Raw genomic sequence first — 15,244 nt, 5'->3', positions numbered from 1 at the left:
TTTTTTTATTTGTTATAATTCGAGGACATTGTTTTCCCTTGCTGTATGATTCATGGACCAAAGTAGGAACCAGTCTGTCTGAAGTCACTATTGTTATTCAGCACAATTAGTCACAAATGGGGACCCCAGTTCTCATTTGAGGGCATTTAGAATTGCACAGGATGGCTTAGGAGAAGAGTTCTTTACAATCAATGAAAAATTAATACATTAAAAAACAACAATACCTTCCACGCTTCTGAACACACATCGTGCACATCTACCTCAATTTGAAAATGTTTAAATCATGTGCATGCAATTACAACCAAATGACTCCTAAGTGAAGAAATATTTGTTTACAGGTAATGATTTAGGGGTCCAGTGCAGAAGTATTTTATATAGTGTCTATCACAGGGCTGTAAATTTAAAACTGAAAGTAATAAAAGCACTGGAGGAAGTGCAGAAGGGATTTATGCAAAGCAGAGGATCAATTTTCAGCTTTGGGTTGGATGGAGAACAGATGGAGAATCAGTGAAGTAGAGAGATAGAAGACTGTTCCATTAAGCACAAGCTGTACAGAAGATTTTTGCACAAACAATGAAAAAGGCATGTGGAAAGATAAAAAGAGTCTGTGCTCAGCTGAGCAGACCGTAGGCTGTGAAAAGGAGAAAAACACAGATTGGGAAGCATTCACCTTCCTCCAGCAAGGCTATTTTATAGCCAGTGGCCAAAACAGAAAAAAGGGAAGAGTTGTTTGGGTGACCTCTACGTTGTGAAGGGGCAAAACCCCTCTTCAGGATCCTCCTGTCATCAGCAGAAAGCTCGGGCTCCTCCAGGAAAGCAATGAGGAGTCCCTGTGCTGACTCCTGCCTGGAGTCACCCTGTGGGGAAGCCTCTTTCAGAATTTAAAAGTAGGAAAGCTAAGGAACCTTGGGACTTGAATCAGAAGCCAGAGTTTAACAGTTGTGCTCAGTGTGTCATTCAGGTGGCACTCAGAACACTTCATGGTATACCAGCTCCTCCTTCCCTTGTGGGAAATAAACAGCATACCAGAAAATTTGAAGTTCCATTTCAATTCCTCTGCATCTTTATCCAGCACATTTATATACAACCTGGTATATTTTAGGTGCTAGTAAATCATTACTTTCAAGTACAATCTGCTCCCAATTATAGCTGAAACCTACCTTACGTTTTCCATAACTTTGCTGTTAAACATGTGGCATCTGTTTTAGTCTTCCTGGTTCCTTCTGTTGCCACCTCCTTGAGGGAACTGCTAAGCACAGGGGTGTTATATGACAGGTGGTTGGGTTTTTTTTTCCCCTCTTTTGATTTTGAAAACAGTATAGTGAAAACGATAATAAACAATATAAAAATTTAATGCGACAAAATGAAAGTCAGTTGAATGTCTGTTGGCCAATCTGTGATGCTGACTTTGTACGGTGAAATATTTCCTTGGTATTCTTCGTAACAACTAAAAGTCAGAGTTTACTGCAGGTGTATGAAGTGAACCCTGCATGATCCTCAATCATTTAGTTCCCCTTCTTCTGCTATTACTAAAGACCTGGGTACCCTTGAATAAAGCTCCAGAAAATTACTATCTGTACTCATGCTAAAAATCTCAGTTATAAATTTCCTTTTAGCACACTTTCAATCATTTAGACAGCATAAATCAAGCCTAACTTCCTTTTCCCTATTTCTGATTGTTATCTGTTTTCCTAGCTTGGACAATGAACGTATAGCTTGTCTTAACATGAAACTGCAAGCATCAGACCAATATTCCTTAGGACAAAAGGAAATGGCCTTTAGTTGGGGGAGGTTCATGTTGGACATTAGGAAACATTTCTTCTCAGAAACAGCAGTGATGCAGTGGCACAGCTGCCCAGGGAGGCGATGGGGTCACAGTTCCAAAACTGTGGGGATGTGGCACTGAGGGACGTGGGCAGTGGGCATGGTGGGGTGGGTTGGGGTTGGACCTGAGGATCTTAGAAGTCTTTTCCAACTGTAACAATTCTCTGATTCTCTGATTCTAAGATGTAGACCAGAAGTCCTCTCTATCCCAACACAGTATTCCCTGTTCCTAAATAACACTTAATAAACAGTTTAACTAATTTGATCTTAAAAAAACCCACCATATAGTCCTAGATTGCTAAGATGAAACAGTTCAGTCCTTCAGGCTCATGTGACCTGACTTTAAAGCATGTGAAGTCAGGCAAAGTGAATCCCAGAGGTTATTCAGTATGTCAGTTGAAGTTATGAACTTATTTCCCATTGTCCCACACAGCAGAAATGAATTTATGTATTAGCATCACCTATTATATATGTTTAGATATGTTAATTAGTGAATACTATCGCTTCAGCATTCTGCCAGATTGAGGCAGTTTCACCACCTTTGTGTTAAATGCAAACACACTTTGCGGAGGCTCAGCAGGTCCCTGCTGGTGCTGTTATCTAACAGAGGGCTGCCAGCTCCCCACTAATGGCATTTGGGTACTTCTCAGCTGAGTTTCCAAAGCGCTTGCTGCAGCTCAGCCTCTGTCTGCAGTGAGCCAACACGGTCCTTGAACTTTACCTTTCCTCCACTATTATTTGACACGAGCGTGTCAACAGCCAGGTGTGATCAGATGTCTGGAGGCACGCGGTGCCAAAGCCCAGCACTGGCACAGGAAGACTTCCTGCACAGGAGGTGACATTTGCACAGACCTGCCAGTTAAAACCATTAGGACTCGACAAACTCTGTCCTTTGGCAAGGATCCCTTCCACTTGTCAGCAGGCACCACGCTATCCTAGCAGGCAAGGGACAAAAGCAGCACACGTATGCAGCACAGTTATGGACACAAAATGGATCCATGCTGATCTCCACTGATACACTGTTATCTCAAAACTCTTGGACCTGTAATCAACATAAAACAAAACTTCATGAGAGGGTGAGAGGGTGCCTGAAAAGCAGGATTAATCTACAACACAGCAGAGATGAAAACAGTGCTTTCACAGATCAATGACATGCCTGACTTAAGCAAATATATTGTTGCTTCTGAAAAAGTCTGTCTACAGATACCCTTGGAAAGATTATTCTGAAGGAATGCTGTCATATTAAAAATCATTATGTAAAAATAATTGTTTTAACCAAATCAGTTATAAAACAGAACATTTCTCATCAAAAGGCTGTCTCGCTTTTTATACCCCGCTGTTTTAGTTTCACATGTTATTGATGGGACACAACAGACTGAGACAAGTCAGGAGACACGGCTGCCTTCTGAGCACTTGCAGGGTGGTGCAAGGGCAGTGACTGAACACAAAGCCACGTGACAGTGGATGGAAGGTCACCTACTCCATTCCTTCTGTCCCAAAGCAGAGATTTTGACTATTCACAGTTTACATGCTTTGCCTTTTGACTGGACGGGGATGGGGATTTGGAGCAGAAGCTGCTGCAGAGACGTGGCTGGTAGCTACTGCTGCAGAGAAAGGCAGCAATTCTGTCTCACTTTGTCGCTGTCTTAATCTCCCCAGACTTTCAGTGATGCTCATTATTCTTCTAAAGGCTGGAGCCACATGGAACTCCCTCCAAATCCTTTCACTACGGAGCAGAAACATTCAGTTTTGCCTACACTTTGGAAATACAGTGAGCCCTTCTGGCTTCACGCAGCCAAAGTTACTCACATATACTGACTGCACACAATGATGCTGTTCACACATCCCACAGTGATGTCTGCCTTCTTGTAACAGCATGATATTCATCCAGGTCTTGGTCATTTTCTGCAAAATTGCTCATCTTTTATTATCTTTATTACTAATCACTTCCAAAAAGTAAGAAGAAACCCCAAATATCTTTACTGTAATAGCAAAAAGCAGTTAAAATGCATGTACATTTTAATTACTGATCTTAGGCTTTTACCACATCTGGTTTTAGGGTCTGAATTACACAGCAGTGCCTCACTGAGCTTTCCCATTAAGAAATAATGATGAGATCTTCTTGCTCATTCAGTAATGTCCATTGCCCAGATTAAGCAGATCTCATAAAATGTTATATTTATGAAGTTAACAGCAAGTATCTTCAAATTATTCTGTTCCCTTACAATATTATGTTCCTTGCGTGAGGAAATATTCAATAAAATCAGAGGAAGACTCTATGGAGCACATAAATAATGATACTACAGCATGTCTCCTTGTTGCACGCATTTCATTTTCTTTCCCTGCCATTCTTTAACAGGTCCTACATTTTTATTAAAATTGTGTTTCAAACTAACTTGACAAGCAGATACCAAAATGATGCTGCAAAGTCAGTTATGAGAACACAAATCCATTCTACTTCATAGAATCATAGAACGGCCTGGGTTGAAAAGGACCACAATGATCATCTAGTTCCAAGCCATGGTCATTTTCATGCTGTTCTACAATACCACCAACCATCCAGTGGTTACACAAATCAGACATACCCTATTCATAGAAATAACCAATCTAGATGTAATAATAACTACCCACATACCATCCAGGCTGATCAGCCACCTGATAGGCTGAGACAATTCTATTGCAATCAAAATATTACACAACTGCCCATCTTTGACAGATTTACTAATGTCTACATGTGTTTGCAATGTCTTTGGCTTGTTTGTAGAACATGGTTAAGATTTATGTTTACATTTATGAGAAAATTCACACGATGAAAATAAGTTTTTAAAAATGCTTGATTGTATAATTCTAGGCACAGACAGTAGAGCCAGGAGCTGGATTCGATGATCCTTATGGGTCCCTCTGAAATTGGGATATTCTACGATTCTATGAATGCAAAAATATCTTCTAAGCCATTTTTAGAGTGGTCTTTCCTCCTGACACCTGATATGTTCATACAAAAAGAGAAAAAAAATCAGGTCTTTCACTGAGGAATTCAGCTCCTCTGCAGCAATCTGTCTGGTATAGCCCTCTGCTGGCCCAGCTCTGCCTTTAGCACGAGAGAACAGTGCAGCCCTTGGGTGCTGGGCACGATTTAGAACACCATAACACCATCTGGCCACCCAGCACTGAAACGAGTCCCCAAAAGTTTTCTTTCCTGCACTACCTTCAATCTATCAAAGTCACAGGGCATATCAGTAGTGCTGTAGAAGGTGCACATTTTGGTCACCCTTATTTATTTGTAACAAAAGGACAACAGGCTCTCTTGTCCTCTGCAGTGCACAAGATCCTGTGCCAGTGCCAATGACAGATGTAATACAGCGTTGAGTGTTCCAGTCCTATAGAGAGAAGGGAGATGAAATGGAAAATACACTTTTTCACGAGAAATTGCAGAAATTCTTAGTGCTGTTCAGTACTTACACTTGCACTGTGTACTTCATAGAATCAGAGAATCAGAGAATGGCTTGATTTGGAAGTTCCAACCCCCCTGCCACACGCAGGGCCAACAACCTCCACATTCAATACCAGCCCAGGCTGCCCAGGGCCCCATCCAACCTGGCCTTGAACACCTCCAGGGATGGACGGGGCACCCACAGCCTCTCTGGGCAGCTGTTCCAGCACCTCACCACTCTCACAGCAAACAACTTCCCCCTGACACCCAACCTCAATCTTCCCTCCTAGAGCTAAAAGAGGAGCAGCAAATGAAATGATTGTCAATGCCGTCTCTCAGGCAGGGCTCAGCTCTGCTCACTTGAAAGTCCTAACACACCAACCAACATACATCTGAGAGTGGATGGGGGACAGACATGTGCACGGTGAGTACATTTCTATGGGAACCAGATAATTTTTCAGATTTCCAGCTGCATGCTGTTTTTGGGTTGTTCTCTGCAGTGGCAAGCATTTTGCACCGTTCTGCTGTTAACAAAGAAGCAAAAGGAATGAAAAGAGAAATGAAAAGCACTTTCACTCTGAGATGAATTCTCATAAGTCCCGGAGGATTCATTTATGAAGAATGAGGGAGGGGAGATTTAGGTTGGATGTCAGGGGGAAATTCTTTCCAGAGAGAGTGGTGAGGTGCTGGAACAGCTGCCCAGAGAGGTTATGGATGCCCCATCCCTGGAGGTGTTCAAGGCCAGATTGGATGGGGCCCTGGGCAGCCTGGTCTAGCATTAGGTGGGATGGTTGGTGGCCCTGCATGTGGCCGAGGGATTGGAGATTCACGATCCTTGAGGTCCCTTCCAACCCTGGCAATTCTGTGATTCTGTGAATTAATTAATGGAGGATTAATTTATGGAGGATTAATTTAGCTGGCATTTGACTCCACTGCTTTATTTTCTAAGCTAAAACGTAACCGTACACTTATAAATAACTATCTCGAGCCTGAGGTTTTTATTTATTTATTCATTGTTTTGCTGCACTTCACAACGTTGAGGACCCGAAGCTGCTTTCTTCACTGACTTTAAATGGAACCTCAGGAGCAAAACTCCCCCCTCAGGGACGACGACCGTCGGGGCGCCCGGAAGAGACCACGCGCGCCCCCCGCGGGATTGGTGGAGCGCCGATGACGTCACACAGCCCGCCCCGCTGCCTGATGGGAGCTGTAGTCCTGACGCCCTCCCCGTGGAGGCGCCGCCCGCTGCGTCACGAGGTCCGGGCGTGGCCGGCGGGAGCGCCGCGCGGGAGGGCGGGACCGAGCTGGGGGCTGAAGGCGCACGGTGCTCAGAACGGCGTGCTCCGCTGCGGGTGTCGCCTCGCTGGAGCCGGTCTTAGCCGCCGGGCGGGTGAGGCTGCCCGCCGTGGCGAGTGGACCGCTGAGGGAGGCGGGGGAGATCGGTGCGGGCGGGCCCGAGCAGGGAGCGGCGGGGCGCTGGGGCGGGCGGCACCCGGCGCGGAGTGAAGCGGTGCGGGCGGGCGCGTTTTGGCGTTCTTTCTAGCCGAGGCTGCACAGCCCCGCCTCGCACCTCAACTGCGGTCCCCGCAGGGTCTCCTGGGCGACTGGAGGCTGCTGGGGTGTGAGGAGAGGGCCGGGTGGCTGCGGGGAGACCTGGCCTAATCGGCGTGCCGAGGTCGGGCTGAGGGGCGGGGTGTGGAACAGGGCTGTGTGAACACGCCGGCCCTTGTGCCTGGTTTTCCCTTCCCAGGTCTGCTGTGGGGAACGTGAAGCCTCTGTTGTGGCAGAAGAAGGCACCCAGATGGCCACAAAGCTCAGTGCCTCGGTGTGTCCCGTGAGGGGAGTTGTCACCTCCTTTCCCTAGGTAAGTACTGCCCTGCAGAGAGCTGTCCTTCAGCTGCTTACAGTGATCGACTCATGCTTCGATGTTTCTGAAGAAGCAATGATTGAGGTCAGTGGTTGGAGCTTAGAGGACAACCAGGTGGGTGATAGGTACATCCAGCTCCTCTGAGTGTTCTTTTACTATAAGGAAGCATCCAGTATACCTAAAATCCCAGAAGGGTGGAAAAGACTTGTAAGATCACCAAGCATCCATCCACCACCAGACTTGTTCCACTTGACCACTCAGACTTGTCCTTGACCGACATTCACTTAGTAGTTCTTCAGGATTATCGAATTCATGGAGCGCCTTCTCTCCAAGGTAACCCGCTTCAGTGCTGAGCTGTCATTTTTTGTTTTAATTTTTCCTTCAGAGCTGACCTAAATCTCCTTTGTTAACACTAAGCTGATTATTACCTTGCACAGTGGACTTGGAGAAAATTGATGAGTGCTCTCTCACCAACAAGCTGGTTTGTGTTTGCAAGTTTACTCTCACAGTCTTCTCCAAACTAAATGAACCCACTTTTTGTGTTTCTCTGGTTCTTGAGCTCTAAGAAGCCTTTCCATTGTCATTGGACCATGAAGCTCAGAACTGGGCACAAAATGCCAGTGGAGATATCACTTGCTTGTGGGTAATGGGGTAATTATCTCCGTGCTGTATGGTATCTCTCTCAAAGTTGTATTGACTTATTTTGCAGTGTTCTTACATTATTGAATTATTCTCTTTGTGATCTGTACTGCTAAATGAGACTGCATTAGACAGTGTTGAAGTTAGTGAGTCACTCATAAGTTATCACAGTACAGCTCATGCCTCAGGTAGATGGTTCTGTGCCCATCTGTGTTCTAAGTTCTTTTAAATTCTTTGTTGTACATTTCCTCAGAAAAAAATCTGCTTTGATATTAACTTCCTTCAAAATTTCACTTGCTCTTTTAGGAAGGTTTTGGGAATAACCAGGCAAGTGCCTCTTCCTTACCCACTTAATACAGGATCAGATTTATAAATAATACAATAATGCTCTATTATACTTGTAAGGGATTACTTTATCTGATCACAAATGGTCGATGAAGCTGAGAATGAAGGGGCAGTATTTTGAAAATTTGAAATGCTTGAAGTTGTTACAAAATATTCTGAGAAGCAGCATCCCGTCAATTAGAATGAACAAACTGGTTTTGTGATGAAAGTGCAGCAGCTGAGGCCTATGTAAACATCACAACTTCTTTCTTTTAAAATTACATTTCACTATGGAGACATTATAAGCGAAAAAAAAAAAAAAGGTAGGGTTGTGAATTAAGTGTAGATGAGTATTGTGTATATTGACTTGACTGAAAGGAAGAGTCCAGCACTGGGAGGGTCATAAGTTAAATATACATACGGATATTTGCCTCTGTCCTCTACAATAATTTTTATTCTTTAATTTGTTTAGATGTCTCGTATCAAAAAGACATGGAGCTAGGAAAGGCAAAGCTGCTGAGAACAGGCCTTAATGCCTTACACCAAGCAATTCACCCTGTGCATGGGATTGCCTGGACTGATGGGAAACAGGTCATATTAACTTCCTTACAACTTCATAACGGAGAGCCAAAATTTGGTGACTCGAGCGTTGTTGGTCAGTTTGAACACGTCCATGGACTCTACTGGGGCCCAGGTCCCCCTGATGCCCCAGCACTGCTCGCTGTTCAACACAAAAAGCATATCACTGTTTGGCAGCTCTGCTTTAATGCTGCAGACAGAAATAAGCTTTTGGTTTCTCAGATCTGTGACATCAGTGAGCCGTTTCCAGTGCTCCCCCAAGGTTGCGTGTGGCATCCAAAGAAGGAGATCTTGGCCGTGCTGACAACGCGGGATGCCTCGGTCTTGCATTCTGTTCATCTCAACAACTGTAGAATTAAAGCAGATATTAAAGGCAGTGGTCTCATCCATTGTGCTTGTTGGACTAAGGAAGGCAATCGCTTAGTGGTCGGCGTAGGCAGTGCCCTTCATTCTTATATTTGGGATGACACTCAGAAGACTCTCAGTGCTTGTACTTTTTGCCCAATCTTTGATGTGGGAGGCTACATCTGTGCTGTAGAAGCTACTTGGAATTTTCAAATTGCTGTTGCTACCGAGCTTCCTCTAGACAAGATCTGTGGCTTAAATGCCGGTGTGGCTTTTGAGGTTCCAGCGAGCATTGAAACAGAATCCTTTCCCTCGCAGTCCAGCTTATGTGGAGAGGAAGAATATTCCATGGATGGGGGGAGGAAGGTGCTGGATGCTGAGAAGCCCATGTCTGCAGTTACATCTCCTGTGGATCTGACCCACATACTCTCTAGCAAGCCGGGTGCTGATTCCAGTCCTCTGCTTCATCTGAGGCCCAAGGACTACCTAACGGGAAGCGGCCAAGATTCTTCACATCTTATTTTGGTGACTTTTGAAAAAAAGGTGACCTCTACCAAAAAAGTTAGCATCCCAGGCATTCTGGTTCCTGATATAATGGCTTTTGACCTCAAAACTCAAACCGTATCGGTTGCCTCCAATACCTGTAACATTATTTTAGTCTATTCGCTGACTTCGTCCAATTTACCGAATATTCAACAAATTCAGCTAGAGAAAAATGAAAAACCAAAGGGTTTGTGCTTCTTGACCAATAAGTTGTTACTGATACTGGTTGGGAAACAAAAATTCACTGATCCTGCTTTTCTTCCGTCTTCAAGATCAGACAAATACATGATCAGGTTGATGATAAAGGAGCTGATATTTGAAGTGGCTCCTTCAACATCTGCATCGGTTAATGGGAGCTGTGCATCAGTCAATGGGAGTTTGAATCTTTCAAACATGCCTCACGATGTCTCTACAGATGTTCACCCTCTTAGTCGTGGACTCTTGATACCAGATCGTGCTGCCATCCAGTCCCCTACCAGCAGAAGAAAACTTATTGAAGAAATTAAGAGTCCTGGTTATGAACAGAGCTGCTTGTTGAACACGAGTGACCTCAAAGAAAAAAAAGTTTCCTTGAATTTTCCTCCAGCTGTTGACTCTCTCAATGCTGAACCGCTTAATCAGTCTGCTTCACTGTCCACCACATCACTGGCATTTTCTAACAAGCCAACGTCTCCAAAAAGACAGATAGAGACAGCTTCTAAAATACCAAATTCTTACAAAAATAACCTATTAAGTGAAAAGGAAGCAAGTTACTTTTCAAAAAATGTAGAAAAACTGTCTGGTAACTTTACCCAATTACAGCATCATGTCTGTGAATTAACTGAGCTGCTAAAATCGGGGAAGAGAAATCTTCCAATGTACCCATCTTCTCAGGAACCCCCTTTTGTTAACATCACCTATCAGGTAACTCTAGCACTGTAAGCTTGAATGGCAATATCTGTATATGGATGTATGGTCTTTGTAAAGCACAGGATTAAAGCTCCTGTTGGATTATACACAAGAAGGACAAGACATCATTGGTGTAAAGTTAAACCTGGTGGGAGGAACCCTGGTGTGGTGTAGTTGGTTACAGGCTTCTCAGGAGGGATGGGCAGGGAGTAACTGTATGGAACGGAGGGATTGGGTTCTGTGGAGTTTGCAGATCACAGTGATGTGGTTGAGAGCCTCAGAGTGAGGGCCAAGGGACACGCAATACAACACCAAAAGGTGTTGTCCTCCTGGCTGAGTGGCCTGGATTAGACTCCCACAATGACACTGATTCCTTAATCTGTAAGGAGAGAAGAGATATGTCTAGGTCAGCCAACCTTGTCTTTGTGGGTGGCTTCAACTTGTCAGACATTAAGTGGGAATATCACACAGGTCCAGGAGATTCCTAAAGCATCTTGATGATAACTTCCTGGTACAGGAACTGAGTATGGATACTAAGAAAGGTGCCATCCGAGATTTGTTGCTTGTAAACAGAGGGTCTTGTGGCTGCCAAACATCACTTGTCCCACCTTGGCCATAGTGACAAGAAGCATTCGAGTGATGGGGGGAAAACTGCAAGCAAAGCTTTGGCAATGCTTATGGGGAGAGCAGAGCTCAGGCTGCTCAGGAAACCAGCTACCAGGGTCCCCTGGGAATCCAAATTTGAAGGCATCGTGCTGATAACTTTTTAGGTACCACCTTAAGAGCACAGGAGTAGGCACTTAAAGAATGTAGGAAGTCAAGCAAGCAGGGCAGAAGGCTGACTTGGCTGAGCAGGGATCTTCTTGGTATGGCCTCTGGAAATGAGGTTGTGCAGCATGGAAGGACTGCAGAGATGGTATTTACCGATGTAGGTAGAAAATCTGTGACAGCAGAAGGCTCACTTACAGTCAAAGCTGGCCAGTAATGCATAATTTTTTGACAGTACCCTGCAAACATTTACTGTATGCAAGATTGGTACGTTTCCAGGCTTCACTCTTAACATACGTCTTGTGGATGGGTGGCTCTGTGCATGGATGGCATGGAAGAGGAGTCAGGATTCACTTTGCTTCTGTCATTTTAAAAATTGCTTTGCTTTGCCCCATGGGAGGATATCCTTTGCTGGCTTCTAAGGCTTAGAGCAGTGATGATCAGAGGTGAGACAGACAAGCACTGCTGATTTGTTGGCCTGTTCCTCATCCCTGTCTGTGGACGGGAGTTCTTACCTGTTCATTAGATAAGGATCTGGGAGGGGAGGAAAGAGAACTTGAAGCTTTACAAACTTCTGATTCTTGTTTGGATGGATGTTATTTTGATATCTCCGCTTAAAAATAGATTGCTGTATCTAATGAGTCTTTCTTGCATTTGCAGAAGCAGCTTTCCAGAAGTGATTCGGATGAAAGGCGGTCTGTTATTCTTTGCGAGGGTAAACTTCGTCTAAGTGTAGTCCAGCAGATCTTCAACCTCTCTCTTGTAGAGATGCAGCACGGTACGTTGTAATATAATTATCCAGTCAAATAAACCCTTGAAACACGGGCAACATTCTCAGTGGGCAGTGGCAATGTGCATAATCTGATCTAGAGAAATAACCCCAAAGGTCCCATGTGCACATCTTATGTGCCTGTATACATGTCAGCTCTACGTGGATTACCTTTGGGATACAACCTCTCACGACTGCATACATTCTCAGTACTGTATTGCAGCTGCTCATCACTGTTTGCTGTCTGCTCACTTGCAGCTATCCAAAGGACTTGAGGTTGCTGTACTTACCACTATGCAAGTCCTACTTTCCTGTAAATAGTTGTTAAAATGCTTGATGTTCCAATACACAGTCAAAAGGGACGTATCAATAACAGATGAATCTTTAAAAGGTTCTTTCTGCTGTCTTATTTTTGCTGAGTGCTTGTTGTACTGCAGGGTCCTGTAGTGACACACAGTGACTGCTGGTGTGACACAGCCCAGAGGGGTGCAATATACCTACTGAGAAAGGTAGGCAGGTTTGTGAATCTGATCTGGTGTTAGGAGGTAAATGGGCACAGCAAGAATGGTAGTTTTGAATTCCTGAATTGTATTGATATTCAAGTTTTTTTTTCCCAAATGAGATATGAAGCAAAAAGATTAAAGGGCCATGTGCTTTTAAGCTGCAATCTTCTCCTGACCTTACTTGTGCCATGGAGTTACATAATGTAACTGTATGAACAGCTGGAGATGGTTCCCTGAATTCCCCTACGCCCCATCTCTATCTCATTACTTCATCAACTTAATGGATAAAGCTATGACAGCTTTCTATAAGAACTGGTAAAAGTCACTGCTTCTGACTTCTAAGTAATGATGATGTGAAGTCAGATAACAAAATGGCCAGATGCATGGGGCTTGTGTAATACAGCACAGTATTTCTTCCTCGTGATTATTGGGATTAATTATATTGAAATTACATGACAGAATCTGTTCCTAATTTTTTAAAATTATATTCATCATATAGTTTAATAAATGGCTGCTTTGGACAGTGCCTGCACAGCTTAGGCACTGTAGAGTAGCCTATGAACACCTAAATAAAACCAAGTCTGGATGCTTCTGAATTCTGTTCAGAATTTAATTCCTCTTCCTTCCACTTATTTAAGTGTGCATTTCTTACATCTCTGAGTGGGAAAACTGCTCAGGAAGCCAAGTTCTGCATGCTTGCTATCATTTCTCTGTTTCTGAGATTATACAACCTGCATCTCCCTATTCCTTTTAGTGCTACAAAAGCTGTAAGCATACAGAAGCATTTAACCTTTCATTTGAGAAGAAATAGGTTTTGTATACCATCAACATGCCTAATGACAGGGATGCTTATGGTGTTTCTCTGTCTCCACAGGTTCATCTTGGATCGTTCTCACAGCAGACAGTGACGGCTTCATCCCATTGATGTTTACATCCATGCAGGAGGTGGTTGTAAGAGATGCCAGTATGAAAGGCTACAGTGCCCGATCCTCCAAAACTTTAGACATCATCAGTTCCACAGAAGGGTGCAGACATGCTGCTTCTGAAAGCCTGGATATCACCAGCTCTTTGGAAGTCCTCCGAGATTGCACCTCCAAGGCTTTGGATGGCAGCAGTCCTTCTGAGCAGCCCAGCAGTAAAATGTAACTTTGGACAGTGATTTTGTAGTGCCTGTCTTAACATAGGAGACTTTTGAACTTACAGTTTAGGACTGCGAATTCTAATGAAGGTCTGTCTCAAACCTCTGTTGGATTTCTATCATCTTTGTTCACCATCACTGTAAGTTATTTATTTGGTCCTTGGAAACCTTAGCTTTTTTATTTTATTCTGAGATGTGTGTTTTTAATATGCCTCTTGCAATGTATACCAGGTATTTGTATCAGTGATTGAACATAGGAGGTCTTACAAGCAGCAGAGCTGAAGCTATGATCCTGCTCTTAATGTATTGGTGTTTTTAGATAATAGTAAAACTTGCTTAATAAAGACATCTGTGAAAACACAGCATTTTTCTTCATTTTCTCACTTCCTCCAAATCCTGAAATATTGCATTCTTATTCAGAAAAAAAGGAGATGCTGTGTGCAGCAGAATGCATCTGGTTTTGCTCAGGTGTCAGATGAGGCTCTAAGGTTCAGGTGTAGGGAGTTAGGCCAATGTAGGCCTAATGTCCTACATTGTAGAAGGTCCTTACTGCATGGAGGTGAGACCTTCTGTCCCTCCTGTGCCCATGTTTACTTGGCAGTGTGACTTTGGGAAGTACTGTCACATTGTGTTGGTGTGGGTGGTCATTTGACCCAAACTGGCAGAAAATCAGAAGGGCAAAATTGAGGAAAGGCTCATGAGTTGAGACAGAAATGGTTTAAAAGATTAGCAGAAAATTGCTGTGTGTGCAAGCAAAGCAGAACAAGGAGTTCATTCAGTACTTCCCATCAGCAGGCAGATCTCCAGCAGCTCTGGGGACAAGCAGAGCATCATTGTGCATAACGGGTATGTGGGAAATTGAACTTCATAGTGCCAAACATTCCCCCACCTTCATTCTTTTCCCCCAGCTTTTATTGTTGAACGTGGCACTGTGTGGAATGGAATGTCCCTATGATGACCCAGCCTCCTTGCTGGGCAGAAAGTGGGAACAAAGGAAAGCCTTGATGCTGTGTGAATGCTGCTCAGCAACAGGTGAGGCACTGCTGTGCCAGCAGCTCTGCGTGGTCACAGATCCAAAGCACAACATCACATGGGCTGCCATAAAGAAAACTTACCTCCAGGGCAGCCAGACTTGGTCCATCTTCATAGGCAAAGGCATAAGCTGCTTTTGATTCATTTTACAATTTTCTAGCTAGTATTTTCATTCTTTTCATTGATTTCTTTGTCTTTGTATTGAAAATTTTACTGTTTCCTTTGAAGAAATACTATTATATTAACAAAGTTGCCTTCAATATAGAAGTATATATAAATATTTGCTTTTTATTGCCTATACATGTACTAAACTGGCAAAAGAGAATGCCCGTCATCTGCTGCCCCGAAAGCCTCCAGTTTAAAGGCTGGCAAAAGAAGAAAGTTCTATTGCCTTTGTAGTGAGAGAGGAAATAGTGAAATTTAGAAAACTGCACAGGTTTATGTAGCATGGATTGCAGCACCAGAAAAACACAGTAATCCAAGATTGCTACCCATAAAATTAAAGCATGGTCACATTAAGTGGTTTATTGGGCTTTCAGTGACACTTAACTGTGAGAAGGAATCAAGTGATGAGATTATGGAATTGGAGCTGCTG

The 15,244-nt window shown here is 43.7% G+C and overlaps 1 protein-coding gene across 4 annotated transcripts; it reads left to right on the top strand.

Moving 5' to 3' along the window:
* Positions 1–6,463: 6,463 nt before the first annotated feature.
* On the top strand, positions 6,464–13,997 carry LOC116230640 (WD repeat and coiled-coil-containing protein). 4 transcript variants are annotated; one of them, XM_031595917.2, is made up of 6 exons: positions 6,464–6,644; positions 7,005–7,118; positions 8,557–10,454; positions 11,868–11,985; positions 12,414–12,485; positions 13,354–13,491. In XM_031595917.2, exons 3-5 carry the CDS (start codon positions 8,577–8,579, stop codon positions 12,434–12,436), a joined length of 2,019 nt encoding a protein of 672 aa, XP_031451777.1. In that variant the 5' UTR covers positions 6,464–6,644; positions 7,005–7,118; positions 8,557–8,576; the 3' UTR covers positions 12,437–12,485; positions 13,354–13,491. The 4 variants fall into 4 exon arrangements, with proteins under 4 accessions (XP_031451777.1, XP_031451776.1, XP_031451775.1 ...); XM_031595916.2 differs by lacking the exon at positions 12,414–12,485 and having other exon boundaries at positions 6,469–6,696; positions 13,354–13,996; XM_031595915.2 differs by lacking the exon at positions 12,414–12,485 and having other exon boundaries at positions 6,470–6,644; positions 13,354–13,996.
* The last annotated feature ends 1,247 nt before the right edge of the window (positions 13,998–15,244 follow it).

This window comes from Phasianus colchicus, chromosome 2 (genome assembly GCF_987193195.1).
Source record: "Phasianus colchicus chromosome 2, bPhaCol1.hap1.1, whole genome shotgun sequence".
NCBI lineage: Eukaryota > Metazoa > Chordata > Aves > Galliformes > Phasianidae > Phasianus > Phasianus colchicus.
The sequence above is the reverse complement of the archived record's forward strand: the minus strand, read 5'-3'. Positions and strand labels throughout refer to the sequence as shown.

What these genes read in the sequence shown, in the direction of transcription:
- LOC116230640 (XM_090136448.1), top strand. Translation starts at nt 8,577, where the DNA reads ATGGAGCTAGGAAAGGCAAAGCTGCTGAGAACAGGCCTTAATGCCTTA. An exon ending in TTGTTAACATCACCTATCAG is followed by an intron (nt 10,455 to 11,867) that starts GTAACTCTAGCA and finishes TTGCATTTGCAG; the next exon opens with AAGCAGCTTTCCAGAAGTGA. An exon ending in TCTTGTAGAGATGCAGCACG is followed by an intron (nt 11,986 to 13,353) that starts GTACGTTGTAAT and finishes CTGTCTCCACAG; the next exon opens with GTTCATCTTGGATCGTTCTC.